Here is a 27,898-nt window from a genome sequence, read left to right as displayed (position 1 = left end):
CCCAGACTGGCATAAAGATCCCTAGACTGGTATATACCTATCCCCAGACTGGCATAAAGATCCCTAGACTGGTATATACCGATCCCCAGGCTGGCATAAAGATCCCTAGACTGGTATATACCGATCCCCAGACTGGCATAAAGATCCCTAGACTGGTATATACCGATCCCCAGACTGGCATACAGATTCTCGGAGTGGTATGCTGCTTTTATGCCGCTGCTCCACCGACACACGAAGGTATGTGCCACTTGAGATTGTTATGGCACTGAGAGACTGTTGGATGGGTACCACCCCCTGATGAATATGCAAATGTAATGCCACTGGGCTGGTTTGACGACAAGTACTGCCGTTAATGTATACGTCTGGGGATCGGTATATACCAGTCTAGAGATCTTTATGCCAGTCTGGGGATCGGTATATGCCAGTCAAGGTATCTTTATGCCAGTCTGGGGATCGGTATATACCAGTCTAGGGATCTTTATGCCAGTCTGGGGATCGGTATATGCCGCTGAGCAGCAATCGACATACCTTCAGCCACTTTTCGATCTCGGCGCTACTGTCGTCACAGCGCCTTGTGGTGAAATTAAAAAAATTTCAATTCGAGCGCAGGCTGGCGGTGCGCAGACGCCGCGGCATCAGCTCGGTGGCAGAGCGGTGCGCTCTTGTGCCGCGTAGCACATACACAATGAATGGGTTCGTTGGCAGAGGTCTGCGCTTTGCGCGCTCTGTGTGAAAAGGGCTTTATTTCCACCCTGCCCAGCAGCAGTACCATGGCGAACGGTCCCTAACTGCGGGGAGAACGGAGCAGGCTTCCCCGTACGTAGGTCCGCCGCTTCCTCCACACTTTGACTTATTTCCACGCTGCCGACAGTGGGACTTTTCATTGTGCCGACAGTGGCTTGGAAACCGCCTATAACCGTGTCACACGGGGAAGAGGGAAGAGGGACGAGGGAAGGCGACTGGAGTTCCTCCAACATTTGCGGTTAGATTATCATATTTTTTTATTGACAAAAATATAGGCTACTTCGGCTGTTTTTTATGCGCACATGTGCCCCTAAATATTTTTTACAGTTCGCACACACCTATTTTTAGTCGCAAATGCGAGTGAAATGCTTGCACTGTCGAGCCCTGGCCAGGAGAGAGTCCTCTGGCTTAAAGTCCAGAGGCCGAGGAGAGCAATGGTCGGGCCAAGGTATATGGTTTGATAATGGCCTAGAGGTAGGGAGGATAAGTTCTCTTCCTTGCCCTATAGGTCAGCACCAGAGTTTTAAATTGGACGTGAGCCACAACAGGGACCAAGTGTGGTAAACAGAGAAGAGGAGTGCTGTAGGAAAACTTTTGCCTTTTGGCAAAAAATTAATTAAGATGACATTCACCAATTGCAGTCGCTGATGCTTTTCTGTTTTTTTCTGCATCTCAGAGACAAGCATAAACATGTTAGGGACAAATAGAGATCTTACCCAGGACGCCTTCAAGACGAAAAGGATGCAGTAAACTTATACTATCAACGTGTCAGGGAACACACCATTTTTTCCCCCTAAAAATGCTACACTGTAAAAAACTAATCCATGTTAAAATCTGCAGGAGAGCTGGTTAACCTTAGCTGTTAGCAGCCAGTGACAGGAACTAGCAGCATGATGTGTTCAAGGTGTATTCAGTAACAATAAGAAATGGATGAAGGTAAATTACAGTGTTATCATGGCATGTTCAAATGTAATTTTGTAAAATTTAGTGTTTGACAAAAAACTAGAATAAATTCAGTTGTTTTAAAGGAGAACTTTATGATTTCACGGCAATAGAAAATAGATAGAGAGGAAATAAATATGTATAGTAAAAAGGCAAAGACAGTGTTATGAAGGACAAAGTGACTTTAAAACAGTAACAAGTTACAAGGCAGATTTCTTTGTTCAACTGGCACAAAAGGGGGAATTAATAACAACAAAAACAAAATAAATAGCAACAAAAAAATATTGGTATCAGTATCAGCTATCAGCCAAATAGTTAGTTTAAACATCAGTATTGGCTCAGAATCTTACAATCAGTGCATCACTAATTGGGAAGGTTCAATACTAGGCAGGCAGCAGCATTCTGGATTAGCTGCGTTAGCACATTAACACAACCATTTTTGCGCTTCAAACCTGTTTTCTTGCTTTTCACATGCACATACACACACATACAGTGGTTCTTTATTGGATTGATTAGGTTCATTTTGTCTTCTTTTTAGAATTGTTCAATATTTTCTTATCTTCAGATAAAGATAAAGATAAGAAAATATTGAACCGTTCTTTATTGGGTTCTGAGCACTGCCAAAACAAGGTTGACCAACTCTTATTGCTGTGCTTGAATGCATCTTGTGTAGAGAAAGAAGGTGAAGCTGTTGTTCTGTGAAAATGCTGCTATCACTACGCCTCCTGTGTAGACAAGGTGTTAGACTCTACTTGTCAAACTCTTTCAGTTTACACCAAACCCACACTGTTAACATGACAAATCAATGACTGCCTCTCCTCTGGTTGAAATGCAAAATGTATTTACTTTAAAAACTATGCTATACAATGTCCATGTGTTGTCTGTAACTTAGGAGTGAACCTCACTCCAGGCAAGACAAGGTACTACTGTAGCCGACTATGACCATACCTGGGTGATGCATGCCTGTTCTAATGTTGCCTGAAGGCAAAAAAAATCATAGGTCATGTTTAAAACGTATATGCATTAAACAATATTTTCTGTGACTTTTCCGGAAATATTTTGGAAAAAACAGTTTTTCACAACACTATAAACCCTGATTATTGCTATTAGCAAATCAATAAATAACCATGGAGCCCTGTAAGGTATTCATGTGGCATACAACAATAATGATGATATGATAAAAGGCAGCTTAAACCATTATTGCTCTGGCATTAGCAACTATCATCTTCAGAATCACCCTAACCAGGGAAGAAAGATTGACTCACACTAAGTCACTCCTGTCCGTGCTGATTACCTTGTAGAGGTGGGGGGATTATTGGGCTCTGGCCCCACATCCACCCACCCAGCAAGTGGCAGGATTATTAGGCAGAAGACAAATGAGATGGCAGACAATTCAATAAGGATTTTAGGGGCTTGGGGAGATGACAATATTCAAACTGGTGGGGGGGGGGCAGAAGTGCTTGCGAGCGACAGAGGATTATACAGTCTTCAGTCTTTTAGTCATAGCACACAGAATGTAGGGTTTTTTTGGTTTGTTTTTTTAAAGGAAGTGACTGGCTTTGTGGATGAATAGGTGTAATTCAAAAAGCAACACATGAGATCTAAACCTCTTCATGAACTTGCTTTGACTAGGTACAATTATGCAAGTATGTATCAGAGGGTAAAAATGTTGATAGGCACTCGTCTAAATTGCTGTATTTCAAAAAACATTATCTGCCGTAACCTGGTGAGTCATTATGTTTTCCCCGTGAGAGAAAGTTTTTAAAATGAGGCCTCTTTAGAAAAGCCTCTTAGCACTGATTACCTCTGTCACAAGCTGACCATTTTTATATAAAATGTCACAGGAAGGATCAAATAAAAGACATGGGTTTAAGGGGGGAAAAGGACAGGATGAGAAGATGGCAGGAAGGGTAAGGAGATAAGTAGTGATGAATACAGATCCAGACGGGAATTTGGAGACAGTCAAAGGCGTGGTTTTGACTATGTACAGTCGGACCAGGCACATCAATGGGCTTTAGAATTATCATTCAAAGAAGACAGGAGGATATGTGGATTTAGCTGCCAGCTGACCGGCCACTGAGAAACCAGCTGAGGAGCAAATACCATTAATGAAGTAAAAAGATGTAGAGATTAACTGAAATGATGACATCACTGAGGGAACTGGCCTTGCCATCTGCTCTGCTAGAGATGTGACACTGCTTAAGGAATTCTACAAAGACTCCATCTATACGCAAAAGAACATCATCATTATCATGCCAGATAACTCAAAATCACAGATGATTACATTTAGCTCAAAAGCCTCTTTGTACTGTGCAAAAAACTACATTACGTATTCTATGTTTCATGCATTGTAGTGTGTATTTATATTGTTTGGACTGAGAGTCTTCAAATTCTTTGTGACAACAGCATGACAGTCGAGGAGGGGTGGCAGGCACGAGATACTGACAGTTATCACAAAGCAATTCTCTACACCATTTCTAGTGATTCATACGTTATTCTTGGGGGACTGTGGGGGAGTGTTAGGGTGCTAATTGTCAGATGCTCAGTGTAGAGACACGGAGCTAAATGGCAAGTCACTGCCTGGCCTCTGACGGATGACTCATGATGCCCTTTTTCTCCTTTTATCTTAGAGCATGATTCACTGCTCTGCTACTGAGAGTGAGTGGTTCTGCTTCCTACCTCATCGCAGCACAAGACAGGTAGAAAGCTACTGAAACAGGTTTTCAACACTTTTGATACAAACATTATTCCTAACCTTCACCTCTGTGTGCTTGTGTGGGCATGTGATTCACACAGTGATAGGTACAGCTGCTGGGCTATGAATCTAAAATATAAAATCTCGAGTGGACAGTTTTACAGAGGATAGTATGTGATGATTTCACAAAGGATAAATGTATTGAGGTTGTTGCAGCAGCAAAAGATATATGACACTTAATAGATCAGGAAAGTGCACCATGGAAATAACATCAATTAATAATAAAAAAAAAACAAAGTGATAGACTGTAAATGTTTGTGAGTGTGTGTTATTAAGGTGTGTAAATGATTATACAAGGTTTGGTTCTGATTTCTAGAAACGGGGATATAAAGTTATTTTCGGACAGCGAGCAGTAACCACTGTGTCTTCTGCCTGCTAACATCAACAGTCTCTATTTTCAAAGGGTAGCAGCAGGGCAACTGCAGCTACAGCTACAGTTCTACTAACAACCTGTGCCTTTTGCTACATGCTGCGGTTTTCTATTTTCTATCTCTACTCTTCTCATCTCATCCTCTAGCCAACAAGTGTGGTTGTAGCTTGAAAGTGAGTTTGCTTGATAAAGCAAGTATAGCTAACTAATATTATAAAACTTGTTTATTGCCAGATAATCAAACTTCAAAGCTGATGATGTTACGAAAGTCAAAATTTTAGTAACACTTGTAGTTAAAAGTAATCTTGGTTCCTCAGTGACTTCCTCAAAATATCTTCTAATTTCAGTTTTTAAACGTTTTTCTGGGAAGCACTTTCTGTCTTTGATTAAAAAAATACAGATAAAGGTTATTATCACAATTAAAATTAAAATGAACAATAATGGAAACATTATTAACATTACGTGTGTGTGTGTGTGTAGGACAGTGGCAGCAGCCCTCTCTTTCCTAGACATCATGTTTACATTGGAAACAATCGAGCCAAAAGTCGCTTGCAGCTGTTTGAAACTACCTTTGTGGTTTTAAACTGCATGATTCCACAATTTAAAAGTCATTAAAATTTGAATGAGGTCTGACACAAATTTCTGACAAACGTCTATAGTTCTCACACACACTGCTAATGACTTGAACCCTGAAACACTGAGACACCAAGTCCTTTCCCTAACCACCTGCAGACAGTACATGGATTTAACAACCTCCTCCAGCCCATTATCCTTTAAGGCTCTGTTGCATTATGAAAGTGCCCCTGGTTGAGTTTTCTGTTTAATGTGCTTTTTTATGGCAGGATTGAGATTCTTCTGTCTTGAGGAGGAAGCTTTTTGCTCTCTCATGATGGAAAGTTTCAGTCAAGAGAAATCATGCCCTGTAACTCAGCTGAAGTCTTTGACTTGTAATATCAGTCAGGATGAGTTTGCCAATACATGTTCTCATCAAAGGTAATGCTTGAATTAACATTGTGACCCTGCATTTTTATGAACAAAGAAGGAAAGAAAACTTTTTAATTTTAAAATACTGAACTGTGCTTCATGTGCTTTTTGAATGCACATTATATTTCATCCCATTCAGAAGGAATGCACTCATATTCATCAAACGTCCTTGCCCACAAGATAGGTGCTCCGAGGTGGAAATCAACTTTTAGTTGGAGTGAATAGACTGTTTTCTTGCAGAAAGACAGAAAACATGAACAGAAACACAAGATAAAAACATAAAATATATCAAACTCTTATCTGTTATATAAATTCAACTTGATTATGAAGCTCTCAAACATGTTCCCAAAGTATAAGAAGAGGAACATGGGTATAATTGGGATTTATTAGTGTGAAGTTACACCTGAAACTCAGCCTGGCCTATAGTCCAATTGTTTTTTTATCTGTTTACACAGACTTCGCAAACATGTACACTTACAACCCCTGCCATGACACAGTAGTGCTCCCTTAACCACACACCAATAGCTTACTATTTCGCCCTATGGACAGAAATAGTGGACCGTGCATGAGTGCTCTGGATACTTAAACGACTGAAGTGGCAACCCCCGGCAGGCAGGACACTGCAAATATTGCACCATTTGGGACAGCCAAAGGTGCTGTTTTTATCAACGGATGTCACTTGTGTAAAGCCAGAGGCCCTGAAATTTTTCCCAAGGAAGACAGAAGGAAAGATGTTTCCAAAACTGAGCATCAGCATCTAGAGGCCATTGTTTGCCATTAAAGTTTAATGGGGGAGAGCAGAGTTTGAGCAGTCTCTGCTGGGAAAAAGCAAAGAGCCTTGCTTACCACCACATCCCACAGACTGTTATTCTACAGAGGAGGAGATGGACTTGAGACAGCTGACTGACTGAAAGAAGCAACTGGCAAAGAGGGTTGCACCACCTCTTCATCAAGACGGATGAGAAAGTATGACAAAGAGATCCAGAAAGAGTGACTTGGCGCATTTTATCATGCTAACATGTCTCCTCTCTTCCTTTACTCGCATCTTAGTCCTGCCCACGGGAGATGTGAGTGGAAGAGGTGAGGAAGAGATGCAAAGATAGAGGAGCCAAAGCTGCCAAATGAGATATCCTTGGTTTCAAAGCATCAGTTTTAAGTGACATACGTTACTTATGACTAGCTGCGCAGCTCTATCACCTGTCAAATGAACTGGTACGAATGTCCACAGAACCCCTTATTTAAGACAAATTTTAAAACCTTTTGGTATCTTTCATAGATAGACAAATAAATTGGAATACTATATCAGAAGTTGATAGCACATATCACCATGTAACTGTGGTCCAGTATATTATCTGTAGATCCCTACACATGACACTAGTGCTGTGAGAATACAGAAACATGGAAGTGCAGGATTTCTACATCATGGAACGCACACACACACACAAAAAAAATCCTGTTGTGACCCTTGGGGGACTCTGTAGTCCCGTCACTTGATTAAAGTGTTTCCCTGCTCTAAGCTCCTCCAAACCTGCTCTCTGCTCTCTGCTCTCTCCTCGAGGTGCATGTAAGCGATTTGGAAATCCTCCATGATGGTGTAGGGGGAATGATTTCCAGGTCATGGGAGGACAGAGGAGCTGAGAAAGCATACGTTAGCATGAGGAAAATGACCCATGGAATACATCATTTCTGCTTTAAGGAAGGGGTAATAGAGGGGTCTCTGAGTTTTTTAAATCTGGCCCAGTTAGAGAAAATGTAAGGATCTTTAAAATGTCAAAGCAAAAAACAAAATCAAGAGGGAGTGAGGAATCACAGTGGGTGCCGGTCTTGTCCTCCCACAACCAGTCAGCCAGGATTCTGCAGTGATTATTTTCTTCTCAGCCCATAGGGTACTTTTCTACCACCGCACTGAATGGTGTCACAGCTGGGGCCTTAGCTGTCAGGCAAAAGCAACATACCACCAATAACCAGTCATCTGACCCCCAAGACCCTTGAGTGGTGACAGGTTTGGAACAGCTATGGGGGAGCTCCAGGACAGGATTTCTCTGGCTCACTGCTTGAGGACATCTGCAAAACCCCCAACAACAACATGAACCATGACATGGGTCCTGGCTTTACAAACACCTTTGCAGATGTTGTTCATTTGACCGTTAATGATCAAATTTACACTCAACTCATCTACCTTCACGCCCAGGCTGACTGGGCTGCCATTACAATATCTTGTTAAACATTCCACCAGCTCTCTCTGCTGATGCCAGATCGTAGTGGCCATGGAAAACTGAATTAGGTGTCTTGAGGATTTCGGTGGCAACATGTCAAAGGTGATGAATTCAGCTGCCTAATAACCACTGGGAAGTCAGCTCTCTCAGCCTGTGGTGGCATTACTGGGGGTGGCTTACAAGGCAGAAGGGGTGGCCAGCTGAGACAGAAGAGAGAGCTTCGAGCCAGCAGATCCTTCTTTCAGGTTTGTCAGACAGGGTGAAAAAGGATCAGAGGCAGAGGCAGGACAGAGGAGCTGGCCTTGTCCTGTCAACACTCTGCTTGAATGTCTTCCAGATTGAACTGATTAAATGTGTCTTACTGGTGGAAGAGCTCTGACCGCTGCCAATGCTGCAGCTGAGAGATATTCCTGCAGTCAGTATATGCTGGGTGGTCTGGGTTACAGTGTGTGTAGGGGTCTCTCTGAAAGGAGCTTTATAGATCATACATGTGTTTAATAAGGGATAACCGTTTTTGTTCCCTGACAGGAGCTGTCAGGATACAGAATACAGTATTGCAGAATACAGTATTATGGCCATTACTGTGCATAAGGTTAGTTGGTGGCGTTTTAGGGAGCTCATCCCTGACTGCCTGTGTAAAAACCGTATACAGGACAGTCAAATCTATCTTTCACTGGAGCCAGGTCTGTGTGCGGGTGCTTACCTCTCTCTGTTGAATTTGAGTGAATGGAGGACAGCCGGTCGTCTCTGACGAAGATTCCACAAGTGAAGCGTGTCATCTGCACAGGCTGTGACCAGCGCCCCCTAAAGGTTCAATAAAAAAAAAAAGAATTATCAGTACTAAACCATTATAGAGACACAGAGGATATCTTCTTGCCTTTTTGAAAAAACCAAAGCTTTGTAGTCCTGGTTGATTAGATTGTGAGGACATAGTGCAACTGGAATTACCACCTTGTGGTTGTATGCCTCCATGCACCAGTCAAGTTGGACCTACACTTTACATCCATGTCTATGAAGACATGAATGCTTCACACACATCTTCCCCTCACTCAGCACTCAGTGCAAAATTTGCCCTCAGCGTCTCGTCAGGTTGCTGCCGTTTGTAAAGGGTAAATATGCATCACTCCCATTGCGAAGAAATATCCTGTCCTCAGGAAAAAAATGCTCTGGTGGACACGGCTCCTAAAAGCTGAAGCAACTTGTGGAACACAGCTAAGTTTATTTTATAGAGGAACACAAACAATCTACAATAAATACACTAATGTTATGTTTAGTATAGAACCTTTATACTAAAGCACAAGACCCAAATATAAAGTTCAGCATGTGTTAAAATGTGAATGCAGTCGTTGCAGTTCAATATAACTTTGTCAAGCCAGCCATCCATCAATGAAGAAATTAAAAGATTTTTGTCCTAATATTTGAAAGGTTAGTTCAACCAAATTATGAGGACAAAAAACATTAAGAAAATCTATGTTTCATGTTGAAAAAATTACATTATTTCAGGCATTTTACAAACATAGATCCAAAGAACGTGTCTTATAAAGCATGCCTTTGTATTAAACTCCTATAGTATTCCAGACACTATCACATAGACAGCTGTATTCAGAGACTATTTCCAACAACTGTTCAACTTGTACATAGGGTTTGTTGAAATAAACTGTTTTGTGTGATAGCATGATGCAAAATCAAGCAGACATCATATGAAATTGAACGAAAACTGTGAGAGGAGATTATTTTCCAGTGAAGTCAGCTGGTTTCCCGCAGTAATTCTGAGGATTGTAATTACAGTGAAATTCCCAGTGCGACTTTGCTACAAGGTCGTCACTGTAAAGACTGGAGCCCAGGGAGAATTATTTTTAGATTACAAACCTAATTGTGGGATTAAGACTGTGCAGCGTAGAGAAGGATGAAAACATTCTTCCCATTGATTTCAATATTGGTGAATTTGTATAATATTTGTTGTATAATTTGTTGTATAATCTTTCAGTCAGTTCTTTCAGTTATTTTAAAGACCCTCCACCCACCAGTTAAAATAAAGTCCCAGGAAGAGTAGCTGATGTTGTGCATCAGCTAATGTGGATCCTAATGAAATCAAATCTGATAAAATCAAATCAAAAAGGTTTGAACCTTAGTAAAATATACATATGGTGTTTTTTATGTGCAAAAAGATGAGGGACATAAGCAGTCAACTCCACAGCTGAGCATTTTCACCATGCAACAGCAATGTACCAATGACAGCCTAAAAAACAGGGATTCAGACAGACAGGGTTTGTTACGTAACATACCAAAGACACCAGTCCCAGAACACTATGCCTAAACAAGGTGGGGTAGAGGAGAAGCTGTCTTTTGCAAGCTAAGATTAACTTCCACTTCATCTTGTCAGAGCTGGTGATCGGGAACAAGGTTTATCTAGCAATAGCGACACATTATTAGTGGAAGGTGAGCAGGTACGCTCAGGTGCAGGCAGCAGCTGAGGGGCTGGGCTCATATACATATTCATAGATCCATACAAAATGAACATGTAAAGTTACATCTAGGCCATTTTAAGGCACAAAGGGATTTTTTTTTCTTCTTTTCTGTTATGTTTTCATTGAAAAAATGTTATTCTTATCAACATAGATGAGTTTGGATGAACACTCTCCTGTACAGTTACTTGGGCATTTTGTTGATTAACATGTGCATATGTGGAACCATTTTCAGCATCCCCATCTTTTTATGTAGAAAAACACACACGGTCAGATAGTAAAAGGATATAGCATTTCCTGGTACAAATACTTCATCTGTGACTAATTCCTTCCTTTACCCCTCCAATATGAACGAATGACCTTCACTTCTCAGTGCCACCGGTGACTCTTACATCTCACTTAAAATCATGACAGCTAATTTTCAAAAGCCTATTTGCAAAGTGAGCAATGAAGCCTTGTTTATCAGACAAATAACCAATCTTCCTGAAATTAATTCAACAGGAAGAAAAGATTTAATAAACAACATAATTATTTGAGCATTTCCCACCTACTGCCCCAGATTTAGTTTGATGCCCATCTCTCCATACATAATGAGAGGATATGCTTCTCCTAAGCCATGTCAAGTCTGACTGATGAGGAATGGGCTGATGATTACCTGGCACTTAGAAAGGAAATTAGGAAATCTTACTGATACACCCCCCCCCCCCCCATTTTATCCCTATTCAATATCTTTTAGTCTTTAGTTTTAGTTAAATATTTCAGTTAAACTATTATAATATAATTGCACCCTAACAGTTTTATGTTGGTTGAATTTTTATGTTTTCAGTAATTTCTTAAATTCTGTTCCATTTGTACGGATCCAATAACAGCATCCTCAAATTAAAGTAATTTGAACAATTAATATTTTATTTCATTCCACAGTTATCAAAAGAAAGTTTTGAAGATTCTTTCCTATGCTGACGGGGTGTGCTTCTGTCACCTGAAGGAGTGAGAGGAGGTGGAGCATCAGATAATAAAGAAATCGTACCAGACGAGGAGAAAAGAGAGCAGGTGAAGCAGACGGGGTGAGAGTCGGGTCCACAACTCTATTACGGTATAATTATCTTGATGTCTGGATGGTAACACAAGCAAGGCTACCAGGTGTATTTACAATACTCAGCACAAGTAAAATGACAATCAGCAGAGCCAAGAGAAAACTGCACAGCAAAAACATCTGGAAGATGGCTTTAGATGCACTTATGTTAACAAAAAAAAAAAGGATTCCGAGTAAACTTTTTCCGACATTTCTTTACAATTAATATCTTGGCACAGAGTCATATTTCATATTGCTAAAAAAGAGGATGTTCTTAAACCCAACAAAGTACATATTTGTGTACTTCTGTATATGTTATATCAGTGAAAATTTCTGTCTATAGCACTCATTAGTGTGTGCATGAGAGACTCTTTAATTGGTTAATCAATCAATATGTCAGCCAGTATGTGGCCTGATACAAAGCCAGTTCTTTATTTTAAGAGAAAACCCTGCAGGTGTTGCATGAAACTATAATGATCAAAGTTCTCCAAAGCTGACAAAAGGCAGTAGTGCAGGCATGGTACCATATCTACCAGACAACTTTCAATAAATATCATTCTGTATTCTGTAGACTTTAAGCTCAATAGCACATGAAAAAACAATAAAGAACATTTCAATTTCAGGTGGAAAAGCAGAAGTTAATATCACTACGCTTTCTGTTGGTTCATCAGCTGCAGAGAGCTAATTTGGCTCTCCAATCTCAGGTCATTCTGGGTCATGTCAAAGGTTAATGAGGTGTGTGTCTGGCTGCCTGGATGTGTTAACATCTGTTCTATTTGTCCTTCACCAGTAACTCCTCTTTGTCCTCTCTACCTTTGTGCACATAGAGGAAATAAGATTTAATGCTGAATATGAGTTTTAACAATTTCTAAAAATAGCTCATTTTTCTTAAGAATGTTCCTTATATAAATTCCCAACACTGGTTTCTGTTGCTATGTACCTCATTATTGCAGCAGGTGGCGAGTGTTTGGAAAACAAACATCTCTACAGTGCTCCTGCAGACCACTCCTTCAATCGAGCCCTCAGCATGGCACATCAATCCTTCTCACCTTTTTCTTCCCTATGCAGACTCCCCCCTCCACACCCCACTATCCAACCTCATCTGACACCAACCCTCAGCAGCCCCCTCAGCCTCTTTAGATGTATTATTCATCAAGCAAAATAATGAATTCAGAATAGGCAAACAAACACATTAATTAGCCTATTCATACCCTCCACCAACACAGTGAAACAAAAAAATAATAATTCTCCTCATAAAATAGCAAGAGGGACAAGCTTAGGAGGATGACATGGTATGGGATTATGGCTGCATAATAAATCTATTGACAACTCGATGTCATGAATCGTGTGATTTTTGAGTGAGAGAAAGATACATCCTTAATACATACACAACGCTCCTCATTCACAGGCACCTGCAAGAAGTGGTCTCTTGTGTGGGTTCATACATCTAATAGGAATAAGTCATTACACCTCAGTGAATGTCAAGAGGCCAATCTGAATATGCAAGTCAACCATCAGCCAGGCGGCCGAAAGCCCACGTACTGAATCCAAGAGAGGGCAATGACATGCAGTACTATTACTCACTCTGTCAAATGATGAGAAACCTGCAGAGGTCACTGTGATTTGTGGGTCGTTAAAATAAGAGAGACCAGCGGGAGTGTGCCTGCACGTGTAGCATGCACACACACACACGCAAAAACCTCAGGCTGGGCGATAAAATGATAACAATAATTATCTCAATATAATTTTCCTCAATAGAAATGCAGTAAATGTTTCATATAATTAAACCACCCATACCCCCATAGGGGGGCGGTAATGCACCTCAATCACCAGTTTCCACCTGCCATTAACCAGAAGACTGAAGACTAACCAGAAGAAGGAGCAGCAGTGGCAGAAAAAGACGAGACCAGCCACAATAATGTGTACAGTAACGTTATAACATTACAACAACATTCAATATGCTCATAAAGCTATTTTTAGTAAGATTGTTTTGCCCAAAGATAACAGAGCAGCGCTATCTTACGGATTTGCCATATAATGCTAGTTAGAGTGGCTGTATGTGTAGTCACCTCATCTAATGCAAATGATATGTTAGCAAGTGATTGACTAACTGGCAATTTCATTAGAACGAAACGACTAAACATGACTAAACGAAAAGTGAATAAAACTTAAATTCTTTTCCTTGTCCGTAAACATAATTTCTGCCTCAGTCACATCATACAGGTATTCATCAGCAATAAATGACCCCATGTTGCTTCACTAAGTTATTCAAATTTGTCTTTTGTTATAGTTTGTTTATGAAATAGCAGAAATCCCATACTGTGGGTTTAAAACTAAAAGTACAGACCACAGTTCAGGTATTTATTTTGTCTATTTATATTGTTTACATATAGTCAGTTAAAACAGTACCAAAATGTTTTAAACTATGAACACGAAGAGTTTGACATGCTCCTGACCAGATTTAAGAGTTCATGTCTATTTATTACTTTATTCATTTGAGGTATTTTGATTATAATTGTTTTTAATCTACCTCAGATTTGTGAACTGCTCTGCTGTTTGGCAAATGTTGTCATGTTGTGACAATAAATAACAGTTTAAATCGCAGTTTACCGTCTAGTATCTTCAACTTTCAGTCAGGAGCAAAAATCAACCTTTAGGATGGAAACTTGAAAGAAATAATGATCTTGACTTTATTACATAATTATCTATAACGACTGACATGAATTTAATATTGTGATAACAACTTCAGCCATATCACCCAGGTCTACAGACACCCAGGCAATACTGTGCAAATATTAACCTGTTAATACGGCAAGAAAATATGAAGAAACAAAACTGTGTCAGTGGCACACGCACGCACGCACGCACGCACGCACGCACGCACGCACGCACGCACGCACGCATGCACGCACTGAGTCACTATAATACACATGCTTTACAAACCCACCAATTAAACGAGACACACTTCAACCCACATACTGTCGTAGCATGCATGCTCACAACCAGATCCACACTGATGAGATATACTCTTACACAAACATTTTGGTGCTTACACACATACTTAGTGCCACACACATACTCATCCACACATTCAAAGTCAATACCTGTCACAAGCATATGCACACCCCTCTTGAGGCCCATCCACCTCCATTTGCCTAAGACACATCACAAGTAGGCCAATGAGTGATGGAGAAGTGGGCTGAAAGAGCCAGTGGGCTTGAAAAGAAATAGAGTGGGCAAAGAAAAAAAGCTGAGAGGCAGGAAGAGTGCGTAAATTACAGGAGAATAAAGGAGAAACAAGAAAGAGGAACACAAAGACAGAGACAGCTTTGTGTTCCAGACCCATGTGACTTGGCTTCTGCTCTCTAACTTGCATGAGGGCCCTTTTTTTTCTCCAATACACCTGCAGTATTTTGTTAGTAAACAAAATATGGCATCAAATCGCAAAGCACTGAGAATGCTTCTGTGTAAGTCCTAAAATCAACTACCTGACGCAGAGCACTGTAATGTGCCAACCCACACAGTACTGGTCCGTCAGTAGGAAAAAAAGAAAAAACAGTGATGAAAAACGGTTTTAAAGGCAGAGAGGAAAACATGATCATATGGTGATGATCCTTTACTCTCAACTGGTTATGTAGTGTTTAGGCTCCTTACATTATTAGGTGCATCAGCACCTTCACATGAACAATTAAGGTTTAATAAGTGATTCATAAAAAATTTAAGTTTGTCAGACTATTAAGTTTGGCACCATAGGTGCACTTCTCATCACTGAGAAGACATTGAATTTGAAAACAAACCCACCTACAGTCAAGAGCAATAACAAAGGCGTGAAATTGAATTCATCGTTTATGCAATCACAACATGACCCAAGGTGCTCCAATAAGCTCCTATTTCCAAGAGTGTTGTTTTCTGATCTCATCTCTCCTCTCTAGTTTCTTTTCTCAAACACAAAGTGTTTTCCAAAAGGTCAACTGAGATCTTTTCTACTGATATAGCGTTAGTGATTAGACAACCATGTTTTCAACAGTCTTGACTTCTGGCCAATGGCAATGTTACTTACATTTTTAGATTTACTGACCATATAGGTTTCAATAAGGTATCATTTTTTTGTTTGTTTAAGTTACTCATTTACATCAGTGAATTTTTAACATTAAAAGTTTTAATTTATAACAATCTCAATGTGCAAATCTGCATGAGCAAAGTACTTTATGTAAAACCACAAATCAGTTTATATCAGGAAGTGGGTTAGCAATTAAGAGGAAGGTCCCATCTTCTTTATGGGGGATGTTGTACTATTCTGCCAGTTGGTCAAATTAATTCCAGGTGTCACGAATTAGTAGATCAGCCTCTGATGATATTTTCTCAAATCCTATTAAAATATCCCGATAAACAAATGTATCCCACATGCATTGTCCTCCACTATACAGTCAGTAAATTCAACTCAACTGTCAACCGGAAACTATAAAGCAAAACAAAGAAAAAGGGTCATATTATTGCACTGGGCGGCATAGTTCTTCCTTCCAATAAGCGGCTAAATCTAAAAACACCGCCGTGGCATTTCAGGAAGATGACATCGGAGTGCAAAGAAGACACTTGAATCCAAGGAGTGGACAGGTTTCTGGGAGCATGTGGCTATGACAGTGACTTCAGGGTTCCAAAAAGTGGCAAACAAGACCTTGAACAATCACAGCATTAAGAACTGTAATAGAGTCTGGCTTACCTCATTGATGAGGAACTGCAGTTGAAGAACAGCTGATCCACTCTCATGCTGACAGAAGCAGTCTACCCCGGGTCGTCCCAGTCTGATGACATCACAAAGTCAAGGAAGTGTACAGAAGTGTACTCAGCACAACAAAGGCAAAAACAGTACATACCTATGTGTAAGTGATTGTGGTGTACTGTTCTGTAAATATGACAGACAAAATCCAAGATTTTAGGTACTTTACTACACTACACTGTGATGGATACACTAATATTACATGACCATTACACTTTTCCTCCAATATTATGATCACACAAAGGGTGAAGGGCATATAATTCATTTTTTCACCTGCCATAGTTCCTGCATTTTAATCTTTGTCCTGTTGCTGCTTGTGTTATTAGAAGTTTATCACCTTACTAAAAAAGATCTTACTGTGTTATATCATTTTGTAGTAGGGCTGGACGATATGGCTAAAAATTAATATTGCGATATTTAGGGCTATATTGTGATACATGACATATTTCTCAATATCTGAAAACTCTAAACTGCTGTAGACTACTAAAATACAAAATTATTAACAAAGTTAAATAAAGCATTATCAAAATTAAATAAATAAAAGCTGAAGCACCTGGCTTGACTTGGGTCGAAAGTGTTGATGTTTTTACTTAAACTTCCAGTCAACAGTTGTTGTTAGAAGTTAGCTAAAAGTTAGAATGTTGCCTTTAGACATGGCGATTTATTCATGGTAAACACACGCACAGCTCTCTAGTTCATGTATTAATAGTATTTGTCCCACTGGTGCTCCATGGTTGCAAAATGTAACTAAATAGTTGCGGTCTTGAGCCCTACAGGTACTAAAACACACACCTCAACCACTGACACAATCGTTTAACTCATCAAGTTAAACTGTTACCACTGCGCCATCAAACATGAAGACTTGAGAGCTGGAAACACACGAACACCTCTCCGGTCCATATATTAATGACATTTATATGTCTCGGTGGTGCTGTATCACAAAATGCGACTTAACAGTAGTGGTCTGAAGCCCTGCAGGTAAGACACATGCTGGCTGCACATGCTAAGGAAGTGTCCTGGAAGGGCAAAGGGGTGTCTGTGATGCATCATGTTTGTGAGTCTTTCTTTGTGTGTGAACCAAAACACTGACACGAGTCTCATGCTGGTGGTTGAAAAAACAATTTATAATCAAAGTTTGCGATAAAGTCATTTTATATATCCCAGGTGGAACAAGCTACGATAGGTTCCATGAGGATGTACCAGCACCAGCTGTGGTTGCACAGAGGCTGAAATGGCACAGCATGCTTGTGCCACTGGCCTGGTATAAGCAGGCAGGTGGTGCAATGTCAAATCGGGTTATAAAGGATGACTGGATTTGAAAAAGGTGCACTGTGATGCTTGATGATTGCTGACACACCCCCAACTGTGCCTCTCCTCCCACCTCAGGGAAGTTAAGTTCATAGCAAAACATCCATGCAAGTACGGATGAGGAGCAAACCTGTGTGCGCCTGGCTTTACAGTTAAATGTCATTCAATTGTCAGAAATAGCTTTCTTTCAAACTACCACTGTGAGTATTTTTATTTCATTCAATTTATAACATGATGCTCTAATAGTAGAGGTGTTTCAATGTTGTTCACCTAGAAGCAGCTCTCAGTATAATGCCACACGAAACAACAGCACTTAAAACTACAACCTCCAAAGGAATCATCAGTTGAGTTAACACCTCTCTAAAACAGGTTCAACAATAACAGAATATTGTAACATTCAAAAAAAGAAGGATTTATTGCAGGACTGTATTTCTGCTTTAGTTTTAGCTGGGTGTACCTCATAAACAGGCAGCTTAGTGTATGAATAAGGCAAATTATGTTAATCACGTTAATCACCACATACTAATCTAATACCAGGCCTTATCCTGTTTGTTACCAAAATAAATAATGAAAAAACAAAATTGATCAGATGAAAAAATAATAACTGGGTCATTTTTAACTTGCAGAAAGACAGATCTATAGATGCTTTCTTCACTTCCATTTCTCTTCATGTGCATTCAGCTGAACTGCCAGTCAGAGTCATCTCTCTCACTGACTGGCTTTGCTGGGTCCAACGACAATGCGTCATCCTGAATTGACCGAAAAACAGTCGACAAGGGCTGACTATTGTCAATGGCACCAATTGGCCCACACCACAAAAACTAGGGTAAAAAGCACTCAGTGATGACCCGACATTGACCAATGGTGGACCATCAGCTTGGTGTGTCAGGGCCTTTTCTTTCTGCCCTCTTAACCTCCTCACATTTTACTGGTTGGATTGCTGCTGTATGCTTTAACAGACTGTTCTGTCTAAAATAGTCTACTACTGCGTGAGAGCCAACAAAACATCACTAGTCCAAGAACATGCATGCACAGACACACACATACTCAAGCAGGCACACAGCAAGGTCAGTCATACTTACTAAACATTCTAATTCAAACATAACCAGAGAGCTGAAGAAGATCTGACAAGGTCTGAAGTTCTCACAGATGTTCTCTCAGATTTTTTTATAAAGGGCAAGCTCACAAAAAAAACCTGAGACTGACAACCAAACCTATAACATCCAAGGTCCATGAACCAAAAATGATCTTTGGCAGCTTTTCTCTCACCAGAAAATGACATGATGAAAGTTAATTTGTATCATGTATCATCTTATAGAGCAAGCATCATGATGTGCTTCACAAGTCGATGACAACAAGGCACAAGACCAATAAGTAACACACTAGAACAATAAATACAGAACATTAGACAAGATGTGTCTATGCAAGATCTTAATGTCCTACCATACCATACGTTTGGTTGTGCTGTCCAACAAACACACCACTAAGCTACATTTTAAATTTTTGAAAAGTAAAACAGCCTGGATACCCTCAGAAGAATTTGTAAATATGACGACATGGACCAACTGGGCCCCAAGGCTGTCCATTCTCAGTATATATTAACAATATAAATACAGGGCTTTCTGACAGAAAAGTTGTTGGACCAGGTGTAAGGTATCTTTTGATGTGGCCGGCAACCCAACGCAGTGCGACCCAGCATAGCCTGGTGGACATGTGGGTTTTTTTGTCAGGGGCCAGTGACAGACATTGTTTTTATTTTAATGTTAAATGAAAATATATAATTTTATATGTGAGAAGCAGCATTTGGACACATGCATATATAATATGAAACAGATTTGGTCTGTATTCCTGAGTGGCTGAAATAAGGGGAGAAAAGATGATTTTGCACAGGGGCCCTAAAAAGCTAGAAATGGCCCTGCTAGCTGGTGTGTCTACCGGACAAGATGCAGCTGTCATGGGGAAAGGTGCAGCATGTTGCCAAGGACAAATTGCAAACAACTATTGTGGAGTTTTGACTACTAATCATTAACATAACGTTATCGTCAGCTCACTCATTGTTTAGGCAAACATCAGCTGTTGACTCTTTGACTGTGATGTTACTGTTAACCACTAAAACTCGGGTGCTGGCTAACTGGTAGTGTTAACCTTAATACTAGCCACCTTACCTCATTAACTTGGGTCAAATACCCTGTTAGCTGTAGCTGTCGTGAGTCAGAGGCTGGCGGCTATGTGCTGTGTGTGCGTGTGCTTGTGTGTGCAGTCAGTTTAATTTTTAACACCATTTATTACAACATTAGCAGGGTGGTTTTCTTTACTCTCTTGGTTACTGTAGTTTAAAAAACATCTTAAAATCACTTTAAAAAAAAAAAAAAGAAAAAAAAAAAAGATCATAGATGATTAGGCCAGGCGGGGGGTCAACTTAGATCGGGCCGCCTTGCTTGCAACACACTGTTGGAAACCCTGTAATCATACTGCACACTCTCAAAAGATGGCAATTTAAACACTGGTTGATTTGTTAGTAGTTTGTTTAATCTTTTTTTATTGCAGTTTTTGTATATCCTTACTGAGTCATTTCCTAATGTGTACAAAACAACACACCCTAACATGATACCCAAGCTCAGGAATACTATATTTACTGACTGTGGCAGTTAGAACACAGGTATGGTTACCAGAGGAAGTAAGATCTCCGAGCGCATCCTTAAAAGCAGGTGGAAATCAGCAGGAGGGGGATATGACACAACATGAAAACAGAGCCAGTTGGATCTGGTACAGGAGCAGTTATTTAATCACTACATGCCAATATTCCTCGAGTTACAGCACAGAGCCACATTTACCAGTCCTGCAATGATCAGAATGACCCTGTCTTTTAATTACTTCTTATCCATAGAACTGTTACTTCACTTTCTCATCATTGCGTGTACTTGACAGTGTTTACACTGTGTCTTATGATTGTGTGTGTACATGAAATGTGGCAGTGTTCCAATTCAAAATGTACAACGTGACTACCTTGTCCCTCTAGGGATTTCTGTCCACCTTACTTGGCATCAGTGGCTACCCACACCTTGCAAACAGCTCAGGGCAAGGTGATTGTGTAACATTTATGAGCCACAATCAAATATTTCAGTTCAGTTGTCTGACACTGCAGGAAAAAAATTGTAAGTGAGAACAAAATGCATGTTCAGATTTAATGAAACACAATATGAGTAATCATAGAGAGTAGGAGGCCACAGGACGAAGGTTTAACCTGCTGCAGAGCAACCAGGCGAGAGAGGAGGAAGAAAAAGAGATTTAGTTTCTCTCTCGTTGTTTTGGATTTTCAGTGTGGACAGAGATGTCTGGAAGCAAGACATTTTCACATATAAATTGTGTTTTCAGATGCATCTAAAATTGAACAGCATAGTTGCAAATCCTCTGACAGAGATAAGAGAGACAATAATTTGTTTCAAATCTGTAAAGATTGTGAATTAAATGTATGCATGACTGATTAATTAGAAAAGCATTATTGCTAAATGATAAACATATGCAGAGCTTGGATTCCACGCAGCCAACACTAGCTTGTTCAGTAATGTTTTACATATTGCAGATATGCTAGAGAACTCAATCAGAAATCCAACAGATTGATAGTATGCAGAGTGAGCACATCTCATTTCAGTTTCACAATGTACTCTCAAACCAACGGGGCAGAATCATCCAGACAGTCTTGCGAGACTGACTTATCATATCTACAGCAGCAGCAGCCATGGGCTCTGATATGGTGAATTGTTGAACCAGTCCACAGATCTCAGGTGCACTGGGGAGGAAAGACTCAAGACAACTCATGACCCAAGGCAGAAGTTCAGTTCCAGCCTTCTTTCAAAATACATTTCAACTTTTGTAATAAATAAATTAATATGTCCAAATAAGAAAAAAGTATGCTACAAGTATTACTTATGGCCACAATATTAATTTTACACCAAGGCAATTGCAGGGGATGGCAGGCAACAGCTACAACTGCTATGTCCACCTTTTTTCATAAGGCTAGCATATTGTTTGAATTCTTTGCAGTGGGAACACTGTATTTACAATATACTACAAACACTAGCAGCATGATGAGGCGCCGGGCACCTATTCTGCACTAAGTGCTGCCTGTTTGGCGGGTCTGTCCTCTCTCCCTACGTGCTTCAGCTTTCCCTTCATTAAGAGCAAGGGCCAGAGGAAGTACTCTACCTTGTGCTCTGTAGATTTTCTGTCTCATAGCAACCAGATGCAACTGAAGTGTTTCAACTGAAAAATGCTGCGTCTTATTGCCCTTATGTGTTCTGAAATTTACAATAAACACGTATTTTGTGTCATCCAGGTCATATAAAAAGCAACAGCATACCTAATATTAGCCTGACAACAAAGCTTATTTACATCACACTGAGATCAGGAAAATGAAGTAATTTCCATATAAAAAAAAAACGGTGCTAAGACTGCATATTGCGCTGTTCAAGCCACACTAAATCACCAAAAAGGAACTTCCCTCAGACTAAGACAACTGTGTGACTTCACTCACAGCAATTACAAGCCACTACCGTTTTATTAGCAATACTGTCATTCACTAACTCTGGAAAACAGATTTTAAAAGGTTTATAAGTGTCACACTTTTAATTATACAAATTTATACTGTGATGAGACACTGGACACCATGAGCAGAGACAGCTTGTTCCGTCATATGTGTTATAAAATGAGTGGCGCACAAGTTTGCGAAGCCGAAGGTCAGTGGATATGGAAAAAAAAAAATCACACTTAAATACTTTAGAGTGAATGCCTACATATACATCAGATATGCTTTAAAGACACACTAAATATTGTTGTTGATATTTCAGCCAATCATGTTTCTATCCAACCACAATGTCCAGTAAAATTAATGCAGACTAAGACTGAAGATCATGAACATGAGAAAGTTTAAAAATAGGTGAGTGTGTTAGTGTTATGTAGAAGTCTGAATGCTTGTGCACACAAAGACACATGCACAGAGCACCACTGTTGCTGGGAAAAAAACAACATGTCAATAGGAACTCCAATTGATTTCTGCCCTGTCTCTCTGTCTGCCTCTTTTTCTCACTACTATCCAAATCGACTAAACTACATCAGTGAGGAGGAAAAAAAGAACAGGAAAAAATATCAAAAACCAAATATTCAAGCTTACTTCGAGGTGAGAGGGCTTTTGTGCTCAGGCACCCACACTGAGCCACCAGACTGAGAGAAAAATCCGTTTTTGACCTGTGGCAGTACACTGATTACAAGCAACAGGCCTTGCCACTTAGTCAAGCAGTCTATATGTATTTCTTCTTTGAATGCCCACACAGTGGGTGACCTCCAGTACAAAAGGCTTGAATAGAAATAAAAAAATTTAAAAAGTCAGAGCTGACTTATGAGTGTGTTACAAAATGTCAGTACTAACAGAGTTAGGCTTATATAAAATATATAAGCCCATTCTGTAATTTTCTGCAAAGACTGCAGCAGTTTTAACTCATGACATCCAAATGATTTGAAAGATGCGAAATAATTACAAAAAAAGTTCTACATATAGAAAATATAACTTGCTACTAGCCTGTTAGGTGGTAGATGTTGTTAAATTGGGTTGATTGATTGGACTGATTATTATCTGTCAATTCAATCAATCAACCAACCAATCAATCAATCAATTCAATTCAATTCTGCAGTCAGGTATTTTTCATAATATAAAACATTAATGGCTATATTTTTTTTTCTTTCTCTATTGTGTTGATCATCGCTGTGAAATGTAAAATATTAGAAATTAAAATGTCACATCAAGCTTCTTAGTCTCGTAGCAGAGGTAGCAGTTAAAAAGTTGCTAATATCCTTGTTTTGTTGTACGGTTGGAGAATTTGCATGAGAGTTAAAAATTCTCCCAGTGTGACAGGCCTTACATCTGAACCTATTGCTGTTCTTTATAAGACAAGGGAGTTGTCAAATAAGAAATGTTTGTATATATTGTATTGTTTACTTATAATGCCATACATGTCCTGTTGTGCTGAAATTTGGGGAAATGCATACAAAATAAATATAGATCCTATTATTAAACTTCAGAAAAGAGCCTTCAGAATAATACATAAACATACATACAGGTTATCAGGAAAATGCTAATCAATCATTTATAGCATCCCTTTTTTTAGATTACAAGAAGGAAATTATAATTTAAGAGGGTTGTTTATTTATGAAAAATGCAGAGTGAGAACTAATGTAAAATACAGATGTGCTTCTGTTTTGGGAGTCAAGTTATGGAATGGACTCAGTGCTGATTTGAAACTGTGTAAGCCTTAAAATGCAAAATGATTATGGATTATAATGTAAAATGAATCAATTTATTTCCTTTCTTTGGTATATTTGATATTCTGGGTTATCCTTTGGGTAATATAGAATAGGCAAAAATTATTCCCTATTCCCTTTTTCGGTGTCGGACTGTGAGAAATTGTGTGAGATAGTCTTTGTTTTTCCAGATGTATGTAACCGAAGAAAAAAAACATTCATTCATTCATTCATAAAGTATACGGTATATTTGTAAATATTGTTCTGAAAATATCTACTTCATAGTATGCTGTATTGTCTTGCTCTGGCCTGATTCTTCTTCATGTTTCAGGGAAGGCAACACACTGGTTGTTTGTGCAAGGCTAAGATCAGCAGATCATTGTGGCCAGAGGACCTGGGGGGAATCAATTAAAATGCAAGGAGTCTCTGAGTCCAGTCGCTCAAGATCCACTGGTGATTGTGTGTATGTTTGTGTGATTCAAGGGCTCACTTGAAAGGGAATGGTTGGCGACAGATTCAAATCATCTCTCTGTCAGTCTGGATCATTCTCTCCCTGACAGTCAAGTCTTTGTCCACATCCCATTCAAATTCACATCACACTCGGCACAGCATCAAAACACATAAGATGCTGTCAACAGCATAAATGTGATGTGAAGGTGAAGTCACCTACAACTGAAAGACAAATACTGTATCGCTGCCACCTGACAGGAAACAATGCCGAAATGAGAATATTTTGGACCCTCCTGTATTTGGTTATTTCTGCATATAAAACCAATAAGTGACAACCAAGCAATGTAATGAACTTAATTTCTGAAGCTGGTCCAGTACTGAGTGACAGTGCTGCAGCTGGTAGCCTGGAAACGGGCTGCAGTGTAATCTTCTACGCAATCGTGCAAGGTCAATGTAAGGCCACTAGAAGTGCCTGTTCAGATAATTTCCCAACAGAGGAATCAAAATAAGTTTTTTTTACATTTCACTTGGTCTGGCCTGTTTGTTATTGTACCTAACCCAGTCTTGCTCAAGGGGACGTCTCATTCTGAGGTCTCGCAAGCTGAGTTTTTGCAGGGAAACAATAACAAACAGACTGGATCAAGAGAAAGGTGGAGAAAAATGTTTGACTTCTCTGTAGGATCATTTTAATAATGTTGTCAGACACACCCATAATAACAATTGGAGCCTGTCAGTGACAAAAACTTTTAGCAGATGTAGGCCCATACATCGACGGTGGGATGTTTCCCCAAAGCAAAGGGGGTCAGCCCTATGTTCCCACAGCCCAATGGTCCCACAGCCCTATGTTCCCACAGCCCAATGGTCCCACAGCCCTATGTTTCCACATTTCTAAGATTTTTCTCAAAATTAGGCAAGCCCGGTTCTAGGCAAGCACATATGAGGGGGCAGTCATAAATGTGAAGGGGGCATCATGCTCCAGCACATTTTTGCCATAGGTAGAGCTGACACCCTATAGAGGGTGTCAAAGCACGGTGGTCTCAAATGTGCTCACCGCTTGTTTTGTTGTTGATAACAGTGTTTTCTACATGGAATTGGGTTGTTGTTAGCTGTGTGTCCAACCCCCAACCTAAAGAAATGGATTGCACTTTGTCAGGCCTCTACCCTAAGACCTGTCCAACTTGGGTGTCCCACCTTAAGACTAAGCTCCTGCTGGTATAGCTCTTAGGGTCACTGAGGCACACAAAACCCCTGACCACAATAAGGTGGCAATCCCTCAGGGAGGAAAACTGAAAAATAAAATAAACAAAAAATAAAATAAAAATTAAGAAAAAATAAAATAAAAATATCCTTCATCCAGGCACAACCAACATCTTAACATTTATCTTATTGGATCGCCATTAGGCATCTAGACATATGAAATAAATTTGAACCTAATAATTACAATAACCTCACTATAGCCAGTATTTACCAAAGCTAGTCTTATAAAAAAAGACTTCTCAAACTAACAGAACTAACAAACACAACAGATATAGGACAGAGCAGAACATTTTATATTTTTTTGTTTTGTTTTTTGTCATTTTTTGTTGTTTTTTGGGTTTTTTGTTTGTTAGCAATTTAATAGATTTCTCTTCACTCCATTCTCCTTTGAGCTGCTGAAAGCTGCAGGAGTGAAAAGTTAATAAAAGCTTTGTAAAAAAAAGCTGTGATTATCAAAAAACAGCGTGCAGAACTAGAGGCTGGGCGGGGCTTTATGTAGGGGTCTGGCACACACAGGGCATTTGTCCTCAGTGTGTGACATGCAGCAGGCACTCATCTCTCGCTGTGCTTGTGTGATTGAAGAAACGTTTGCACTGACAGGCTCACTCTCTATGCTCAAACTTTGTTGTTAACTATATATTAAGTATCTCACGACACGAGACGCTACGACGAGTTCAATGGAGCTTCACTTTACTGCTGCATTCTGCCTCACTGAGACTGAGAAACCTGACGCCGATGCATCTTGGCTCATTTGCATACTAAATAGTGATTGGGTGTTTACTGGGGGGAGGGTCTCTGCCGACTGCAGACAGTAACGTTAGATCACACACAGCCGGCACACAGCACGGAGTGGAGTGGAGACAGATGAGAATACTTTTCAGTTTTGTGCCTTTTTCGGCGGATTTGATTTGAGGGGGCAAGACATTTGTTTAAGGGGGCATTCCCCCCTCTTGCCCCTCATAGAACCGGCCTCGATATTAGGCCCTATGTTCCCACAGTTCCCATATTTCTAAGATTTTTCTCAAAATTAAACCCTATGTTCCCATATTTCTAAGATTTTTCTCAAAATTAGGCCCTATGTTCCCACAGTTCCCATATTTCTAAGATTTTTCTCAAAATTAAACCCTATGTTCCCATATTTCTAGGACATTTTCAAAATTAGGTCTTGTATTCCTACATTTCCCTTCAATTTAAGCCCTATCCTCCCACAAGATTTTTTGGAAGCACTTTATAGTAAATGAATGAATGAGTAATTTTATTTCGATCAGCAGCAGCAGAAATTGTCACAATCACAATCATTACAAGAAAAAATAAAATAGGCTGATCGAAAAGGGTTTCGGCTGAAGCAGAGCTTATAGATACCGAACCCTTGTTTTCATTTCCTTAAGTCAGACAAACAAAACCAGATAAGTACAAATACGCATACGGTATATACATGTAATACAATCACATGCTGCATATATACATATACATACATACACACACATGCATTTGTACCTGAATACATACATTATGTATGTACATATTTATGTTTGCGTATATAGTATGTATATATATGCAAACATAAATATGTACATACATAATGTACCTACATAACTTATATGTCTACACACAAACAAATATCAAACAAAACAGAAAAAAAGAAATCTTATAATATTCTATATTTTTCAAATGTTATTTTTAAATTTTGTTTTTTCACAATGTGCACTTACATTAAATGTTTGCAATAAACAAAGAGATGGACGCACCAGATTTAGCTAAAAGCTACATTCCATCTGTATTCTAGATAACTAGAGAACTAGATACCCTCGATCTAGTTCTGATGTATGGAATTGAAATTGATAACCTAACAGTCTTTCCACAGAATCCCTCGCTATCGGATCATTATTTGATTACTTTTGATTTCTTTTTACTCAATTACACGCCACTCAGCAACAGTTACTATACTTGATGTTTATCAGATAGTGCTTTCGCAAAATTTAAGGAAATGATTACTCCATCGTTAAATTCAATACCAAGTCCTTCAGTAACAGAGGTTTCCCATGCCAACTTTAACCTCTCCCGAATTGATCATCTTGTCGATAGCGCCGTAGGCTCGCTGCAAACAACACTCGACTCTGTAGCTCCTCTTAAAAAGAAGTTAACAAAGCAAAGAAAGTTCGCTCCTTGGTATAACTCTCAAACCCGTAAGTTAAAACAAATATCGCGAAAATTTGAAAGGAATTGGCGATTAACCAAACTGGAAGAATCTCGTTTAATCTGGA

At 39.6% G+C, this 27,898-nt stretch overlaps 1 protein-coding gene across 4 annotated transcripts in view; it reads right to left on the bottom strand.

The window, feature by feature from the left end:
* The window catches only part of stxbp5l (syntaxin binding protein 5L), a 175,868-nt gene that overhangs the window by 72,311 nt on the left and 75,659 nt on the right, over window positions 1-27,898 (bottom strand). For all 4 annotated transcript variants that reach the window (XM_050048039.1, XM_050048040.1, XM_050048041.1 and 1 more), the window contains exons 3-4: window positions 16,269-16,350; window positions 8,715-8,815 (exon numbers count right to left, since the gene is read on the bottom strand). In XM_050048039.1, coding sequence (XP_049903996.1) covers window positions 8,715-8,815; window positions 16,269-16,350 — 183 coding nt within the window. The remainder of the gene's footprint in view (window positions 1-8,714; window positions 8,816-16,268; window positions 16,351-27,898) is intronic.

Source organism: Epinephelus moara, chromosome 7, assembly GCF_006386435.1.
Source record: "Epinephelus moara isolate mb chromosome 7, YSFRI_EMoa_1.0, whole genome shotgun sequence".
In the NCBI taxonomy this organism is placed as follows: Eukaryota; Metazoa; Chordata; class Actinopteri; order Perciformes; family Serranidae; genus Epinephelus; species Epinephelus moara.
This window is presented reverse-complemented; position numbering and strand designations above follow the sequence as displayed.